Below are 18,627 nucleotides of genomic sequence, written 5' to 3'. Positions count from 1 at the left end.
ATGAGGAATTTCACTTATGAAGATAGATTGGAGAAGTTAGGGCTGTTTTCCTTGGAGAAGAGAAGAACATAAAAACTAGGAGCAGGAGTAGTCAATTCAGCCCCTCGAGCCTGCTCCGCCATTCAATACAATCATGGCTGATCTCATCTCGGCCTCAACTCCACTTTCCTGTCTGTTCTCCATAACCTGTCAACCCATTACTAATTAAAAATCTGTCTATCTCCTCCTTAAATTTACTAAATGTCCCGGCATCCACCGCACTCTGGGATAGTGAATTCCACAGACTCACCACCCTTTGAGAGAAGTAATTTCTCCTCATCTCTGTTTTAAATCTGCTACCTCTTATCCTAAAACTATGACCTCTTGTTCTAGATTGCCCCACCAGAGGAAACATGCTCTCTCCGTCTACTTTGTCACTTAATCATCTTATATACCTCAATTAGATCTCCTCTCATTCTTCTAAACTCTAGAGAGTAAAGGCCTAAACTGCTCAATCTCTCTTCATAAGACAAACCCCTCATCTCTGGAATCAATCTAGTGAACCTCCTCTGAACTGCCTCCAATGCAACTACATCCTTCCTCAAGTAAGGGGACCAAAACTGTACACAATACTCCAGGTGCGGTCTCACTAATGCCTTGTACAGTTGCAGCAACATTTCCCTACTTTTATACTCTATTCCTGTAGCAATAAATGCCAAAATTCCATTTGCCTTCCTTATTACCTGCTGCACCTATAAACTAGTTTTCTGCGGTTCATGCACGAGGACACCCAGATCCCTCTGCACCGAAGCACTCTGAAATTTCTCTCCGTTTAGAAAATAATTTGCCTTTCTATTCTTCCAACCAAAATGGATAACCTCACACATATCCATGCTAAACTCCATCTGCCAAATTTTGGCCCATTCACCTAACCTATCCATATCCATTTGTAAATTTCTTATTTCTTTATTGCAACTTACTATCCCACCTATTTTAGTGTCATCTGCAAATTTGGCCATAGTACCTTCTGTCCCTGCATCCAAGTCATTAATATATATTGTAAATAGTTGGGGACCGAGGACCAAACCTGTGGCACCCCACTAGTTACATCTTGCCAACTAGAAAAGGACCCATTTATCCCGACTCTCTGTTTTAGCCAATCCTCTATCCAAGTTAATAAATTGCCCCTAACCCCATGTGATCTTACCTTGTGTATTAACCTTTTGTGTGGCACCTTATCAAATGGCTGCTGGAAGTCCAGATATACTACATCCACAGGATCCCCATTATCCACTTTGCTTGTTCCAGCTTTGAAGAACTCTAGCAAATTAGTCAAACACGATTTATCCTTCAGAAAACCATGCAGACTCTGATGGATTGCGTTTTGACTTTCTAAATGTCCTGTTATTACTTCCTTAATAATGGATTCTAACAATTTCCCAATGACAGATGTTAAACTAACTGGTCTATAGTTTCCTACTTTCTGCCTCCCTCCCTTTTGAATAAGATCGTTATATTAGTATTTTTCCAATCCACTGGAACCTTTCCCATAACCAGGGAATTTTGGAATATTATAACCAATGGATCCACTATCTCCGCTGCCACTTCCTTTAAGACCCTAGGATGTAGGCCATCAGGCCCTGGGGACTTGTCTGCCTTTAATCCCAATAGTTTGCTCAGTACTTTTTCCCTAGTGATGATGATTGTTCTAAGTTCCTCTCTTTCTATAACCTCTGCATTACCTGTTACTATTGGGATGGTACTAGTGTCCTCCACCATGAAAACTGAAGCAAAATATGGATTTAGTGTCTCCGCCATTTCTGTGTCCCCTTCTTGGAGTCACATCCTCCAAGAGACCAACATTCACTTTAGCTACTCTCTTCCCTTTTATATACTGATAGAAGTTTTTGCTATCCGTTTTTATATTTTGCGCTAGTTTTCTTTCATAATTTACCTTTGCTCTTTTTATTATTTTTCTGGTAACCCTTTGTTGATCTTTAAAAGTTTCCCAATCTTCCAGCCTGCTACTGGCCTTTGCAATATGGTATGCCTTAGTTTTTGTCTTTATGTTATCCTTAATTTCCTTGCTTAGCCATGGATGTTTTTTCCCCCTCCTAGAATCTTTCTTCCTCTTTGGAATATATTTTAGTTGGGAGGAATTGAATATCTCCTTAAACATCTGCCACTGCTTATCAACTGTCCTACCTTTTAGTCTTCCTGCCCAGTCCACTAGGGCCAAATCTGTCCTTATGCCTATGTAATTACCTTTGTTTAAATCTAGAACGCTAGTGTGGGATTCCAGTTTCTCGCCCTCAAACTGAATTTGAAATTCTAGCATTCTATGATCACTCTTCCCTGGAGGATCCTTAACTATGACATCATTAATTAATCCCACCTCATTACACAATACCAAATCTAGAATAACCTGCTCCCTGGTTGGTTCCACAACATATTGTTCCAAAAAACAATCTCTAATACATTCAATGAATTCTCCCTCGAGGCTGAGGGAGGCTGAGAGGTGATTTGATAGAGGTATTCAAAATCATGAGGGGTCTGGAGAAAGTAGATAGAGAGAAACTGTTCCCACTTGTGAAAGGATTGAGAATGAGAGTGCACAGATTTAAAGTATTTGGTAAGAGAAGCAAAAGTGACATGAGGAAAAACTTTATCAAGCAGCGAGTTAAGGTCTGGAATGCGCTACCTGAGAGTGTGGAGGAGGCAGATTCAATTGAAACATTCAAAAGGAATTAGACAGTTAGATGAAAAGAAAGAATGTGCAGGGTTATTTAAAAAAAAAATTTATTTAGAGATACAGCACTGAAACAGGCCCTTCGGCCCACCGAGTCTGTGCCGACCATCAACCACCCATTTATACTAATCCTACACTAATTCCATATTCCTACCACATCCCCACCTGTCCCTATCACCTACCTATACTAGCAGCAATTTATAATGGCCAATTTACCTATCAACCTGCAAGTCTTTGGCATGTGGGAGGAAACCGGAGCACCCGGAGGAAACCCACGCAAACACAGGGAGAACTTGCAAACTCCACACAGGCAGTACCCAGAATTGAACCCAGGTCATTGGAGCTGTGAGGCTGCGATGCTAACCACTGCGCCACTGTGCCGGGGAATGGGACTGAGGGAATTGCACTTTCAGAGAGTCAATGCGGACACGATGGTCTGAATGGCCTCCTTCTGTGCTGTAACAATTCTATGATTCTGTGGATTTTGGAATACAGAGTAGAATCTCAAAATTTGCTGATAACACCAAGCTTGGAGATGTGGCAAATAGTGAGGATGATATGAACCACCTGCAACAGGACATAGATTAGCAGAGTGGGCAGAGAGGTGGCAGATGGAATTTAATACTGGCCAGTGTGAGGTGATGCATTTTGCCAAAAGGAATAGGGAGAGGTAATATATATACTTAATGGTACAGTTCTAAAGAGTGTACAGGAACAGAGGGACCTGGGGGTACATGTGCATAGATCTATGAAGGTGGCAGGACATATTGAGGGAGTGGTTAATGAAGCATATGGGATCTTGGGCTTCATAAATGGAGGTATTGAGTACAAAAGCAGGGAAGTTATGCTGAACCTTTATAAAGCTCCCGTTCAGCCCCAACTGCAGTATTGCATCCAGTTCTGGTCACCACACTTCAGGAAGGATGTGAGGGTCCATGAGAAGGTGCAGAGGAGATTTACCAGAATGGTTCCAGGATTTTAGTTACAAGGTTGGGTTGGAAAAGCTGGGTTTGTTCTCCTTAGAACAAAGGAGATTGAGGGGAGATTTAATAGAAGTGTACAAGATTATGACAGGCTTAGATAAGTTAGACAAATAAAAACTGTTCCCATTAACTAATGGTACAAGGACTAGGGAACACAGATTGAAAGTTTTGGGCAAAAGATGCAGGGGGAATATGAGGAAGCACTTTTTTATACAGCGGGTGGTAATGACCTGGAACTCATTGCTCATGAGGGTGGTGGAAATGGGGATGATCAATGACTTCAAGAGGAAGTTGGATGGCCATCTGAGAGAAATAGACCTGTAGGACTATGGGGATCAGGTGGGGAGTGGGACTGACTGGATAGCTCTGTGGAGACATGGACTCGATGGGCCGAATGGCCTCCTTCTGTGCTGTATATGATTCTATGCTGGGACCACATTAACTGCTCCATTTTGGGACTACATTAGCTGCTCCGTGCTGGTACCACATTAGCTGCTCCGTGCTGGTACCACATTAGCTGCTCTGTGCTGGTACCACATTAGCTGCTCCGTGCTGGGACCACATTAACTTATCACCGAGTCGTTTTTGAGATGTCAGCTATCTTGAAGCTGTTGGTTAGCTTTTGCTAGTTTTCTTGGTTGGTCTGTGTGTGAAGATCTTACTTACAGGATGGATGTCAATGAAAAGTGCATGATCTTTTTCACTGGGATGTAATCCACCGATAGCCTCCCCCAACACAGGGTCAGCATTGAAGAAGTGCGGGTGTGAGATGAAGATTTGAGAATCTGAAGATGAAGAATTTACAATAAGCCCAAACTAAACTGCTCCTTTTTCTTTACAACTTATTTAAAACTACACTATGCAAGCAAAGCATGCACACAACTCAACAGCAATCCATTCCCTTAAACTGAAGGAAACATATTAGGTGAGCATTTCATTGAGGAATGTTAGAACTCATCCCTCCTGCCGTAGCCCTGAACTTACATCTTTCTCTAGTTTCTCTCCTATCTCTCCTCATGCCTCACCAAGCTCAACTTGTCCATGAGACCCATCCCCTGCTCCCTCGACCCTATTCCCACTAAACTGATGGCCACCAAACCTCCCCTCCTGGTTCTGATGTTAACTGATAGTTAACGGTTCTCTCTCTTCAGGTGTTGACCCTCTCTCCTTTAAACCTGCTGTCATCATCCCTCTCCTCAAAAAAACCTGACCAGGGTTCCATTCTTGCAAATCTCCGCCTCCTCTCCAACATCACTTTCCTCTTCAAAGTCCTTGAACGTGTTGTCACCTCCCAAAAGCGTTCCCATCTTTCCCGGAACTCCATGTCTGAATCCCTCCAATCAGGTTTCTGTCCCTGTCACAGTACCAAAACAGCTCTTATCAAAGTCACCAATGACATCCCTTGTGACTGTGACAAAGGTAAACTTTCCCTCCTCATCCTTCTCAACCTGTTTGCAACCTCTGACATAGTTGACTACACCATCCTCCTCTAACCTGGTTTCTTCTCCCACCATACTTAAATAATGGAGTCACATTTGCGATTTACCAATCTAAAGGAACAGCCGCTGAATCAAGAGAGCTTTGGAATATTCTGGCTGAAGCGTTTGCAATTTCCTCACCTACTTCCCTTAACACCCTGAGGTGGAAACTATCAGGTCCTGCCGATTTGCCAGTCTTCAATTCCATTATTTTATCAAATACTGTTTTCTTGCTTACGTTAATTTTAGTGAGTTCCAGTCCTTGATTCATTATTTTTCCCTGGAATGTCATGTAAATTATCCTCTTCTGATGAAAGGTCATCGACGTGAAACGTTAATTCTGTTTCTCTCTCCACAGTTGTTGCAGACCTGGTGAGTTTTTCCAGCACTTTCTGTGTTTACATTATCCTCTTCCTCTACTGCAAAGGGCAGGATTTTCCTTCTGAGGGCGGGAAACGGAAGTTGGGGCTGTTTCCAGGACACAGCCCGCCCTCAAAAGGAAACAGTTATTGGCCCTGATTTCCATGGACACACCCCTTAAATGTCCTTGAGACGGGTTTGACGGCCAATTAATGGCCTCGGGGGTGGGAATGGAGGTGGGACTGCTTGTCCGATTTAAACAGAGCAAGGCAGCCATTACTGTGGCCTGGGTTTTAGTGCTGTAATTTCAGTTTGGAAGATCAGGAGAGTCAGAGGCCTGGGGCTTAAATGTGGGAGGCATGATTGGGAAATTTGCTGATGACACAAAAATTGGCCGTGTAGTTGATAGTGAAGAGGATAGCTGTAGACTCCAGAAAGATATCAATGGTTTGGTTGAGTGGGTGGAAAAGTGGCAAATGGAATTCAATCCAGAGAAGTGTGAGGTAATGCATTTGGGGAGGGCAAATAAAGCGAGGGAATACACAATAAACAGGGGGATATTGAGAGGCATAGAAGAAGTGAGACACCTTGGAGTGCATGTCCACAGGTCCCTGAAGGTGGCAGGACAGGTAGATAGAGTGGTGAAGAAGGCAAATGGAATGCTTTCCTTTATTAGCCGAGGTTTTGAATACAAAAGCAGGGATGTGATGCTGGAACTGTATAAAATGCTGGTTGGACCACAGCTGGAGTATTGTGTACAGTTCTGGTCACCACATTACAGAAAGGACATAATTGCTCTGGAGAGAGAACAGAGGAGATTTACAAGAATGTTGCCAGGGTTTGAAAGTTGCAGCTATGAGGAAAGATTGGATCAGCTAGGGTTGTTTTCCTTAGAACACAGGAGGCTGAGGGGTGACTTAATTGAGGTGTTCAAAATTAGGAGGGGCCTAGATAGAGTAGACAGGAAGGACCTGTTTCCCCTAGCGGAGAGGTCAATTACCAGGGGACACAGATTTAAGGTGAATGATAGAAGGATAAGAGGGGACATGAGAAGAAACTTTTTCATCCAGAGGGTGGTGGGTGTCTGGAATTCACTGCCCGGAACGTTGGAGGAGGCAGAAACACTAAATTCTTTTAAAAAGTACCTGGACATGCACCTGAAGTGCTGTAACCTGCAAGGCTACAGACCAGGTGCTGGAAGGCGGGATTAGATTGGGCAGCTAATTTTTTCAGCTGGCATGGACACGATGGGCTGAATGGCTTCCTTCTGTGCTGTAATTTTTCTGTGGTTCTATGGCAGGCCGTTGATTTGCTGTTGTGGACCTGGAGATCCTCTTCGAGGTTTAAAGGGAGACGAGGGACGTACTCTTCCCAGAGGATGGCTGAAGGAGGCCATCCACCCAGGCTAAGCAGGCCCGTTTGGAGATAGCTGACACACTCAGCAGAAGGAGTGTGCTGTGCAGAAATTGGATCCAGTGTTGCAAGAGGTTTAATAACCTAATTCGCTGTGGCAAGGTGAGTGCAACCCCTAACCCTCAGGACAGGCCTCTGGGTATTCACCCTCCAGCCGACACACCAGCTGAGAAGCCTCAGGGCACATGGAGTCACAGAGTCATACAGCACAGAAACAGGCCCTTTGACCCATCCTGTCCATGCCGGCCATCAAGCCTATCTATTCTAAGCCCATTTTCCCGCACTTAGCCCGTAGCCTTGTATGCTATGGCGTTTCAAGTGCTCAACTAAATACTTCTTAAATGTTGTGAGGGTTCCTGCCTCTACCACCCCTTCAGGCAGTGAGTTCCAGATTCCAACCACCCTCCGGGTGAAAATTTCTTCCTCAAATCCCCTCTAAACCTCCTGCCCCTTACCCTAAATCTATGCCCCCTGGTTATTGACTCCTCCGCTAAGGGAAAAAGTTTCTTCCTATCTAACCTATCAATGCCCCTCATAATTTTGTATACCTCAATCATGTTCCCTCTCAACCTTCTCTGCTCTAAGGAAAACAACCCTAACCTTTTCAGTCTCTCTTCATAGCTGAAATGCTCCAGCCCAGGCAACATCCTGGTGAATCTCCTCTGCACCCTCTCCAGTGCAATCTCATCCTTCCTATAGTGTGGTGTCAGAACTGTACACAGTACTCCAGCTGTGGCCTGACTAGCGTTTTATACAGCTCCATCATAACCTCCCTGCTCTTATATTCTATGCCTTGGCTAATAAAGGCAAGTATCCCATATGCCTTCCTAACCATGCTCCTGAACATGGGAGGGAGGAGTGTGTACCCAGGGCACTTACTGACTCCTCAGAATGGTTCAGAGCCATGGTTATGCTGAGGAGCTGCCAGCTCTGAGAAATGCAGCTTCTCTTGAATAGGAGAAGCTGGCATTGCCCATAGAGGACAGCAGTGCTTTATCATGCTGTCTTTTGCCCATAATACCCGCCATGGAAGAGGGAGCCATGGGCATAGCCAGGGTCGCGGACAAAGAGCAAGTCAGGCAAGTCAAGATGGGAATCCACAATGGAGATGGTGATTAGAGAATGCAGTGTGTTCATTAAGGGGGTGCATTGCACTCCACCCCATCAGGCAGCATAAAGAAGACTGAGTTGCATTGGGAAGCTCTCGTGATCTTCTCTTGTGTGTCCCACAGGTGCAGAAGCCGAGCCACTGAGACCATCTCCCTCACCATCATCGGGCCAAGCGCAGCAACAGCAGAGCTCTGAAGAGACATCATCACAACTTAGAAGCACACCCTCCACCAGTGCACATACAGTCACCTCAGTGGGTCCTCGTGCCTAGTTAGGTAGAACATAGAACATAGAACAGTACAGCACAGTACAGGCCCTTCGGCCCACGATGTTGTGCCGAACCTTTAATCTACTCTAAGATCAAACTAACTACCTACCCTTCATTCTACTATCATCCATGTACCTATCCAAGAGTCGCTTAAATGCCCCTAATGTATCTGCTTCTACTACCACCGCTGGCAGCGCATTCCACGCACCCACCACACTCTGTGTAAAGAACCTACCTCTGACATCTCCCCGAAACCTTCCTCCAATCACCTTAAAATTATGTCCCCTGGTGATAGCCCTTTCCACCCTGGGAAAAAGTCTCTGGCTATCCACTCTATCTATGCCTCTCATCATCTTGTACCCCTCTATCAAGTCACCTCTCATCCTTCTTCGCTCCAATGAGAAAAGCCCTAGCTCCCTCAATCTTTCTTCGTAAGACATGCCCTCCAGTCCAGGCAGCATCCTGGTAAATCTCCTCTGCACCCTCTCTAAAGCTTCCACATCCTTCCTATAATGAGGCGACCAGAACTGAACACAATATTCCAAGTGTGGTCTAACCAGGGCTTTATAGAGCTGCAGCATAACCTCGCGGCTCTTAAACTCAATCCCCCTGTTAATGAAAGCCAACACCCCATACGCCTTCTTAACAACCCTATCAACTTGGGTGGCAACTTTGAGCGATCTATGGACGTGGACCCCAAGATCCCTCTGTTCCTCCACACTACCAAGAATCCTGTCTTTAAGCCTGTATTCTGCATTCAAATTCGACCTTCCAAAATGAATCACTTCACACTTTTCCAGGTTGAACTCCATCTGCCACTTCTCAGCCCAGCGCTGCTGGTAGGGTGGCACAAGGTGAAGAGCATGGCACGAGGGAGGAGGTGACAGAGCAGCTGTGGGCAGTCCCCCTCGAAAGAGGAAGGGCAGACACAGCCCTGCTCAACTGGGCACAGATGCAGTTAAGTCTTGTTTTTAATAAACTGATAATTTTGTTGTTTATTAAATAAATCTGGTTGGTGTGTTTTATTCTGGGATAAAGAGTAGAGTCTATGATTGACCCTATCAGAAACTGGGTGAACATTTAAACAGTGGTGTACTGGTTAACACCACAGCGTCACAGCTCCAGCGACCCGGGTTCAGTTCTGGGTACTGCCTGTGTGGAGTTTGCAAGTTCTCCCTGTGTCTGCGTGGGTTTTCTCCGGGTGCTCCGGTTTCCTCCCACAGCCAAAGACTTGCAGGTTGATAGGTAAATTGGCCATTGTAAATTGCCCCTAGTGTAGGTAGATGGTGGGGATGTGGTAGGGAATATGGGATTAATGTAGGATGAGTATAAATGGGTGGTTGTTACACGAGATATGCCGTGAACAACAGATGCCCCTCTACGTAGCTTTCATTGATCTCACCAAAGCCTTTGACCTTGTCAGCAGACGTGGTCTCTTCAGATACTAGAAAGGATCGGATGCCCACCAAAGCTACTAAGTATCATCTCCTCATTCCATGACAATATGAAAGGCACAATTCAGCATAGCGGCGCCTCATCAGACCCCTTTCCTATCCTGAGTGGCGTGAAACAGGGCTGTGTTCTCGCACCTACACTGTTTGGGATCTCCTTCTCCCTGCTGCTCTCACATGCGTTCAAGTCTTCAGAAGAAGGAGTTTTCCTCCACACAAGATCAGGTGGCAGGTTGTTCAACCTTGCCCGTCTAAGAGCGAAGACCAAAGTACGGAAAGTCCTCATCAGGGAACTCCTCTTTGCTGACGATTCTGCATTAACATCTCACACTGAAGAGTGTCTGCAGAGACTCATCGACAGGTTTTCAGCTGCCTGCACCGAATTTGGCCTAAACATCAGCCTCAAGAAAACGAACATCATGGGACAGGACATCAGAAATGCCCCATCCATAAATATAGGCGACCACGCTCTGGAAGTGGTTCAAGAATTCACCTACCTAGCCTCAACTATCACCAGTAACCTGTCTCTCGATGCAGAAATCAACAAGCACATGGGAAAGGCTTCCACTGCTATGTCCAAACTGGCCAAGAGAGTGTGGGAAAATGGCGCACTGACACAGAACACAAAAGTCCAAGTGTATCAAGCCTGTGTCCTCAGTACCTTGCTCTACAGCAGCGAGGCCTGGACAACGTATGTCAGCCAAGAGCGACGTCTCAATTCATTCCATCTTCGCTGCCTCCGGAGAATCCTTGGCATCAGGTGGCAGGACCACATCTCCAACACTGAAGTCCTCGAGGCGGCCAACATCCCCAGCATATACACCCTACTAAGTCAACGGCGCCTGAGATGGCTTGGCCATGTGAACCGCATGGAAGATGGCAGGATCCCCAAGGACACATTGTACAGCGAGCTCGTCGCTGGTACCAGACCCACTGGCCGTCCATGGCTCCGCTTTAAAGACGTCTGCAAACGCGACATGAAGTCCTGTGACATTGATCACAAGTCGTGGGAGGCAGTTGCCAGCGATTGCCAGAGCTGGCGGGCAACCATAAAGGCGGGGCTAAAGTGTGGCGAGTCGAAGAGACTTAGCAGTTGGCAGGAAAAAAGACCGAAGTGCAAGGAGAGAGCCAACTGTGTAACAGCCCCGACAACCAATTTTATCTGCAGCACCTGTGGAAGAGTCTGCCACTCTAGAATTGGCCTTTATAGCCACTCCAGGTGCTGCTTCACAAACCACTGACCACCTCCAGGCGCTTACCCATTGTCTCTCGAGACAAGGAGGCCAAAGAAAGAAAGAAAGGAAAGTATAAATGGGTAGTTGTTTGGCACAGACTCGGTGGGCCAAATGGCCTGTTTCGGTGCTGTATTTCTCTATGACTCTATATGTTGTTACCTGTGCAGAAGTGGAACTAGAAAAGACAGTGCACTCCTCCCACCTCGGTCAGCTGTGCCCCTCCTGCTGCTCCCCTCCAGCCATCCAGAGCACCATCCAAGGGCTGAGGCAGAATGGGGTCAACATCATTATCATCGGCCTCTTTTGCAGAGTGAGCATCTGTGCAGTAGGGTCCAATGATGGAGGCTGCGCTTGCAATGATGCAGATGCAGTAGCCTCTTCAGGTGCCCCCATGGCACCTGCACGATGAGAACGACCACCTCAGGCATCTCAGCCGCAGGCAGAGACCAGTGACCAGGCTGCTACCACCTTCTCTGAGGCCACAAGGGGAGCACTGGGTAGAAGTGGCCGTGTGTGGAGGCCACCACTTTGGACAGAGCCTCAAGTGGGTCACTAGGGTGCCTTCTACCTGTAGCTGTGCACTGTTTATCAGCACCATGTAAATAACGACACATGAAGCCATATGTGTGAGCTTCCTTCAATTAATGGCGGGAAAAGAAAATAGGGATGAAATGGTGAAGGGGAGCAAGGGTCCATGAACAGGGGCAGCCAAACCTCTGGGCAGATGTGTCTTCTTCATTGTTGGTAACAGTTTACATGTTCCAGGCTGTGTCTTCAATGGAAAGGTTAGTATAGGCAGATAAGAATGAGTTCCAGACCATGCCCTTCCTCCTGGGTCAAAGGCTCTCAGCTGAAACATGCCTGGATCAGATGATCCCTGACATTGATAACATCCTGATGAGACTGCGAGTCCAGTGCTGGACCCGGCTACCTCCCTGGGTAGCCGGGGTATCTCTGTTTTCTACAACTCCCTCTTCCTCCTCCTCTGATGAACTGTGTCCATCCAGGGCCTCACTGTCCTCAAGGTCCACTCCTCTCTGGATGGTCAGATTATGGAAAGCGCAGCAGACCACCACCATGAGTGAGACCCATTCAGGAGTATATTGCAGGGTGCCATCTGACTGGTCCAGGCACCAGAACCACATCTTCAGAAGCCCAATGGCCTGCTCAGTGGTTGTTCTAGTGAGCAGGTGGCTTCGGTTGCAGCACCTCTGTGTTGGGTTCACATAAAGGTGTGAGTAACCATCTCTTCAAGGGATATCCCTTGTCCCCTAGAACCCATCCATGGAGTTGGAGGGTGGAATGTAGAACTGTGGCACCCTGGACCGCCGGATAGTGAAAGAGTCATGGCAGCTGCTAGGAGAGCGAGCACATCAGTGACCTGTGAGATGCAGTGGTGTGCAGCTGTTTGCAAGATGCCACCAAGGTTTGCAGCTGATCCTTGGAAAGAGCCAGAGGTGAAAAGGCATTCAAGGCTAGAGTGCATTTGATGGCTACTGGTAAAGCATCGCAAGCTATGCTGCGAGGTTGCAAGGTCTTTGGTGACGAGGACAGAGATGTCTGTGACCACCTGCCTGGAGAGTGGCAGTCTCCTGCAGTACTGGTGCTCGGTCATATCAAGGTAGCTCCTTCTTTGCTGGTAGATCCTAAGATGAGGATATGGCCTCTGTGTCCTTCCTGCCCCCAGACCCTCTCCTCTGCCCTCCTAATGCCCGTGCTCTGCATGTTCTGTGAAGGGTGTTGCTCCTCGTCACCACTGGACCCAAATTCTGAGAGTCATGCTCCAATTATCAGCTGCTGCCTTCTTTGTGCTCAGGTGACCTCCCAATTGTGTTTGGAAGCCTTGTCTCCTTCTCTTATGTCCCATAATGCCAGCAGGGTGACAACCAACTGCACAGCCCCAGCACTCAGAGCCTACTCTCCCCACAACCTGTGCTGACTCGATGGCAGCTGTGTGCCAATGGTTGAGTCCCCCTTTGCACTGTTCACGCTTTCACAGAGCCTCCTAATTCCCTGGGGTGGGGGAGGGGACCATGACTGCTCTCCACTGTTTGTCCACCTTCATTCACCTGGTCTGTTCCAGACCCAGCATGCAGCCCCTGTGCCTCTATCAAAATGAGAACATGGCCCTTAACGAGCTCTTAATGAGCTCTTTAACAATCTGAATTGGCACTGTTAATGGATTGGGCAGGATCTTGGGGCTGCCCTTCCCCTACCCTGGTGAAACTCGCTGCTGCCAGCAATGGCATTGGGAAACCAGCACGCTAGTTGGACCCATATTTTCGTCCACCATCCACGTCCATTCCCACCCCCGGCAGGACCTGAAAATTCAGCCCAAAGTGTTCAGCAAGTCTGCCATTCCCTTGATTACCCTTTTACTTCTAATATAATTGTAAAAACTTATGTTAATTTTGATATTCCTCCAAATTTCTAATCGCATTCCTCTTCACAGCTCTTCCTGTCTTTTTTCTCTTCTTTTGCTGATCTTTTTGTCCTGCAGTTCCCTAGATTTTCACTATTCTTTGTGCTTTTATATGCTCTTTCCGATAGTTTTTTGTTTTTTTTTAGATTAGAGATACAGCACTGAAACAGGCCCTTCGGCCCACCGAGTCTGTGCCGACCATCAACCACCCATTTATACTAATCCTACACTAATCCCATATTCCTACCAAACATCCCCACCTGTTCCTATATTTCCCTACCACCTACCTATACTAGTGACAATTTATAATGGCCAATTTACCTATCAACCTGCAAGTCTTTTGGCTTGTGGGAGGAAACCGGAGCACCCGGAGAAAACCCACGCAGACACAGGGAGAACTTGCAAACTCCACACAGGCAGTACCCAGAATTGAACCCGGGTCCCTGGAGCTGTGAGACTGCGGTGCTAACCACTGCGCCGCCCTGACATCAACATTGACATCATCATTAAATCATAGAATGACATAGCACAGGAGACCATTCAGCCCATCGTGCATGTACTAGCTCTTTTAAAGAGCTGTCTAGTTAGTCCCACACCCCTGCTTTATCCATCGCCCTGCATATTGTCTCCCCTTCAAATATATATCCAGTTGCCTTTTGAAAGTCTGTTTCTACCACCCTTTCAGGCAGCGCATTCCAGATCATAACAAGTCGCTGTGTAAAAGAAAGTTTCCCCATCACCACTCTATTTGATTTTCCAATCACCTTAAAATGGTGTCCTCTGGTTACCAACCTTCCAGCCAGTGGAAAGAGTTTCTTCTTATTTGCTGTCAAAACCCTTCAGAATTTTGAACACTTCAATTGAATCTCCCCTTAACCTCTCTGCTCTAAGGAGAACAATCCCAACTTCTCCAGTCTCTCCACATAACTGAATTCCCTCATCCCCAGTACCATTCTAGTAAATCACCTCTGCACCCTCTCAATGGCCTTGACATCCTTCCTAATGTCTGGTGCTCAGAATTGAACACAATACTCCAACTGAGGCCTAACCAATGCTTTATATAGGTTTAGCATAACTTCCTGGTTTTTGTACTCTCTGCATCAATTTCCCTTTTGTTGGTTCCCTCACCACCTGCCGCAGGCCCAGTCTGGCAGATATGTCCTCAGTCATTAGTGGCACTACTGACCCACTCTTGGTGATTGACATTGGAGTCCTCCACCCAGAGTACATTGTGCTCTTGCCTACTAGACCTTGTCCTCACCAATCTACCTGTTGCAGATGCATCTGTCCATGACAGTATCGGTAGGAGCGATCACTGCACAATACTTGTGAAAGCAAAGTCCCGAATTTACATTGAGGATACCCTCCATAATGTTGTGTGCACTACCACTGTGCTAAATGGGATAGATTCAGAACAGATCTGGCAGCTCAAAACTGGGCATCCATGAGGCACTGTGGACCATCAGCAACAGCAGAATTGTATTCAACCACAATCTGTAACCTCATGGCCTGGCATATCCCCCACTCTACCATTACCATAAAGCTGGGGGATCAACCCTGGTTCAATGAGGAGTGCAGGAGGGCATGCCAGGAGCAGCACCAGGCATACCTCAAAATGAGGTATCAATCTGGCGAAGCTACAACACAGGACTACTTGCATGCCAAACTGCGTAAGCAGCATGCGATAGACAGAGCTAGGCGATCCCAGAACAAACCATCAGATTTAACCTAAAATAAAAGCAAAATACTGCGGATGCTGGAAATCTGAAATAAAAACAAGAAATGCTGGAACCACTCAGCAGGTCTGGCAGCATCTGTGAAAAGAGAAGCAGAGTTAACGTTTCGGGTCAGTGACCCTTCATCGGAACCCCATCGGAATCAGATTTAACCTCTGCAGTCCTGCCACATCCAGTTGTGAATGGTGGTGGACAATTAAACAACTGACAGGAGGAGGAGGCTCCGTAAATCTCCCCATTCTCAATGATGGGGGTGCCCAGCACATCAGTGCAAAAGATAAGGCTGAAGCATTTGCAACAGTCTTCAGCCAGAGGTGCTGAGTGGACGATCCATCTTGGCCTCCTCCTGAAGTCCCCAGCATCACAGATGCCAGTCTTCAGCCAATTTGATTCACTCCACGTGATATCAAAAAACGACTGAAGGCACTGGATACTGCAAAGACTATGGGCCCTGACAACATTCCGGCAATAGTACTGAAGACCTGTGTTCCAGAACTTGCCGCGCCCCTAGCCAAGCTGTTCCAGTACAGCTACAACACTGGCAGCTACCCTGCAATGTGAAAAATTGCCCAGGTATGTCCTGTACACAAAAAGCAGGACAAGTCCAACCCGGCCAATTATTGCCCCATCAGTCTACTGTTGATCATCAACAAAATGATGAAAGGTGTTGTTGACAGTGCTACCAAGTGCCACTTAAACTGCAATAACCTGCTCAGTGACGCTCAGTTTGGGTTCTGCCAGGGCCACTCAGCTCCTGACCTCATTACAGCCTTGGTCCAAACATGAACAAAAGAGCTGAACTCCAGAGGTGAGGTGAGAGTGGCTGCCCTCGACATCAAGGCAGCATTTGACCGAGTATGGCATCAAGGAGCCCTAGCAAAACTGGAGTCAATGGGAATCAGGGGGAAAATTCTCCACTGGTTGGAGTCGTACCTAAATACAAAGGTAGATGATTGTGGTTGTTGGAGACCAATCATCTCAGTCCCAGGACAGTGGCAGTCGTATGTTCCATCGACAAGATGCACTGCAGCAACTCACCAAGGCTCCTTCGACAGCACCTTCCAAACCCGCAACCTCTACCAACTAGAAGGACAAGGGCAGCAGATGCATGGGAACACCATCACCTGCAAGTTCCCTTCCAAGTCACACACCATCCTGACTTGGAACTATATCGCCGTTCCTTCACTGTCGCTGGGTCAAAATCCTGGAACTCCCTCCCTAACAGCACTGTGGGTGTACCTACCTCACATGGACTGCAGCGGTTCAAGAAGGCAGCTCACCACCACCTTCTCAAGGGCAATTAGGAATGGGCAACAAATGCTGGCCTAGCCAGTGACGCCCACATCCCATGAATGAATAAAAAAAATCTAAGGATCCTGGTGCGTTTTTAACATTCTTCTCAACTTGTCCTGTCACCTTCAAAGATTTGTTTACAGATATCCCCAGGTCTCCCTGTTCCTGCACCCCCTTTAAAATTCATTCTTCTTACCAAAATGAATCACTTCACAGTTCTCTGCATTAAGTTTAATCTGTCATGTGTCTGCCCATTTCACCAGTCTGTCCGACCTCCTGAAATCTGTTACTATCCTCCTCACTTTTTAATACATTTCCGAGTTTTGCATCATCTGCAAACTTTGAAATTATGCCCTGTATACCCAAGTCCAGATCATTAATATATATCAAAAACAGCAGTGGTCCTAATACCGATCCCTGAAGAACACCACTGTATAATTCCCTTCAGTCTGAAAAACAAGCATTCACCACTATTCTCTGCTTTTATGTCCCTTTGCCAATATCGTGTCTGCGCAGCCACTGCTTCTTTAATCCTAGGGCTTTAATTTTGTAATGTCATCATTACTGGCAATATAAAACCAAATCTCAATAGAGGAAAAGTTAAAATGTTAATATAATTGCCTATTAATTTCTCTTATCTATTTGGTTTAATTTTTTAACTGTACGTTTCGATACTCACTGTGTCTGCATGTGCTGACGTTTAACACCCCTGATTGTCTGCATGGACAGAAGCCTTCATTGGGGGGATAAACCGTCCCATTCGCAAACATGGTCTTGGGAGCAACATAGCGGTAAGAAGATAACCCGAAGGTCCAACCTGATTGTTGGTAAACTAACTCCAATGACCTGGTCAAATTTTAAAGTAAAATTGTTTAAGAATCAATTTCCTGACAATTTTACAACTGCAAAGTGAAATAATTAACTATTGTGTTGGTGCCTGTTCATTAACCAGCACATTTACTGATGTGTAGCTCATTAGCATCATGCAGTCCATTAAAAAGCCTTCAAAGTGACTGTCACTTGGCAAATTACACAAAACATCAAATCCAATCCAGTCAGGCAGCATCTGTACAGAATGAAACGGAGGTAACGAGAGCTAAATTGGATAACTCCTGATACCGGGCACAATGATCGCAATGTGCAATTAACCCACACTCAGTTGAAATGATGCAGACAAACTTCATGCTGCCTGCTCATTTCCATGATTGTGGCATGCAGCCCAGCATGAAACGTGCTGATAAATAGCTGCACAGCTCAGCAAGGGGCCCAAGTTCATGCGAGGCTAGCATCACTTAAAGTCAGAGTGAACCTCTTAAAGGTGAGGTGTATTCTAGCAGCAGCAGAGCTGGAATTACATCGCTGGTGCAAGTGCAGGAGCAGGAGTGGAGGAGAGACAGTCTCTTCCCTCAAGGGTCCAGGAAGCTCTCCAGGCAAGGGCAGAGAAGGCAGTGGAAGCAGGTGGCCGTGGAGATCGATGCCAATAGTGTAGCCCCGAGAATCTGGATGCAGTTTAACGACATCACATGAGTGGTCTAGGTCAGTGAATGCATCCTTATATTCCAAATCCTGCCAGCTGCAGCAACAGCCTCACATGCTGCTCCATTCACCACACCTCCTTCACTCACCTATCAACAATCTCTATCAATCATAACTCAAACTTCACATTCACATCCTTGCCTCACTCTCATACACTTAGCAACTGCTGCAAGCCTCACATCCACATATCACAGCTCCTACACACTACTAGCTAATTAACTGTGTCAGGCACATCATCCAAACACATTGCACCACACTGACAAGGTGGCCCATAATAGGCAGCAGCAGCAAACTGATAGGGACAGGCACACTGCATGTGTTCACCCCTAGGACAGAGATGATCCCTTTCATAATACTGTGCTGACTCTGCTTAATCATATTATTATTTTCTAACTGCCCTGTTACCATGTCCCTAACAACAGATTCTCGCATTTTCTGTACTACTGATGTTAGGCTAGCTGGCCTATCTATAGTTCCGTGTTTTCTCACTTCCTCCTTTCTTAAATAACGGGATTACATTTGCTATCTTCAATTCCTTGGGAACTGTTCTAGAATATAGGGAATTCTGGAAGATCAAAACCAATACATCCACTATTCTTATCGCTACCTCCTTT

At 46.4% G+C, this 18,627-nt stretch overlaps 1 protein-coding gene across 1 annotated transcript in view; it reads right to left on the bottom strand.

Moving 5' to 3' along the window:
- The window catches only part of LOC137383041 (scavenger receptor class B member 1-like), a 305,179-nt gene that overhangs the window by 148,426 nt on the left and 138,126 nt on the right, over window positions 1-18,627 (bottom strand). The window contains 2 exon segments of the mRNA XM_068055640.1: window positions 4,378-4,496; window positions 17,157-17,323. Coding sequence (XP_067911741.1) covers window positions 4,378-4,496; window positions 17,157-17,323 — 286 coding nt within the window.

This window comes from Heterodontus francisci, chromosome 23 (genome assembly GCF_036365525.1).
Source record: "Heterodontus francisci isolate sHetFra1 chromosome 23, sHetFra1.hap1, whole genome shotgun sequence".
NCBI lineage: Eukaryota > Metazoa > Chordata > Chondrichthyes > Heterodontiformes > Heterodontidae > Heterodontus > Heterodontus francisci.
This window is presented reverse-complemented; position numbering and strand designations above follow the sequence as displayed.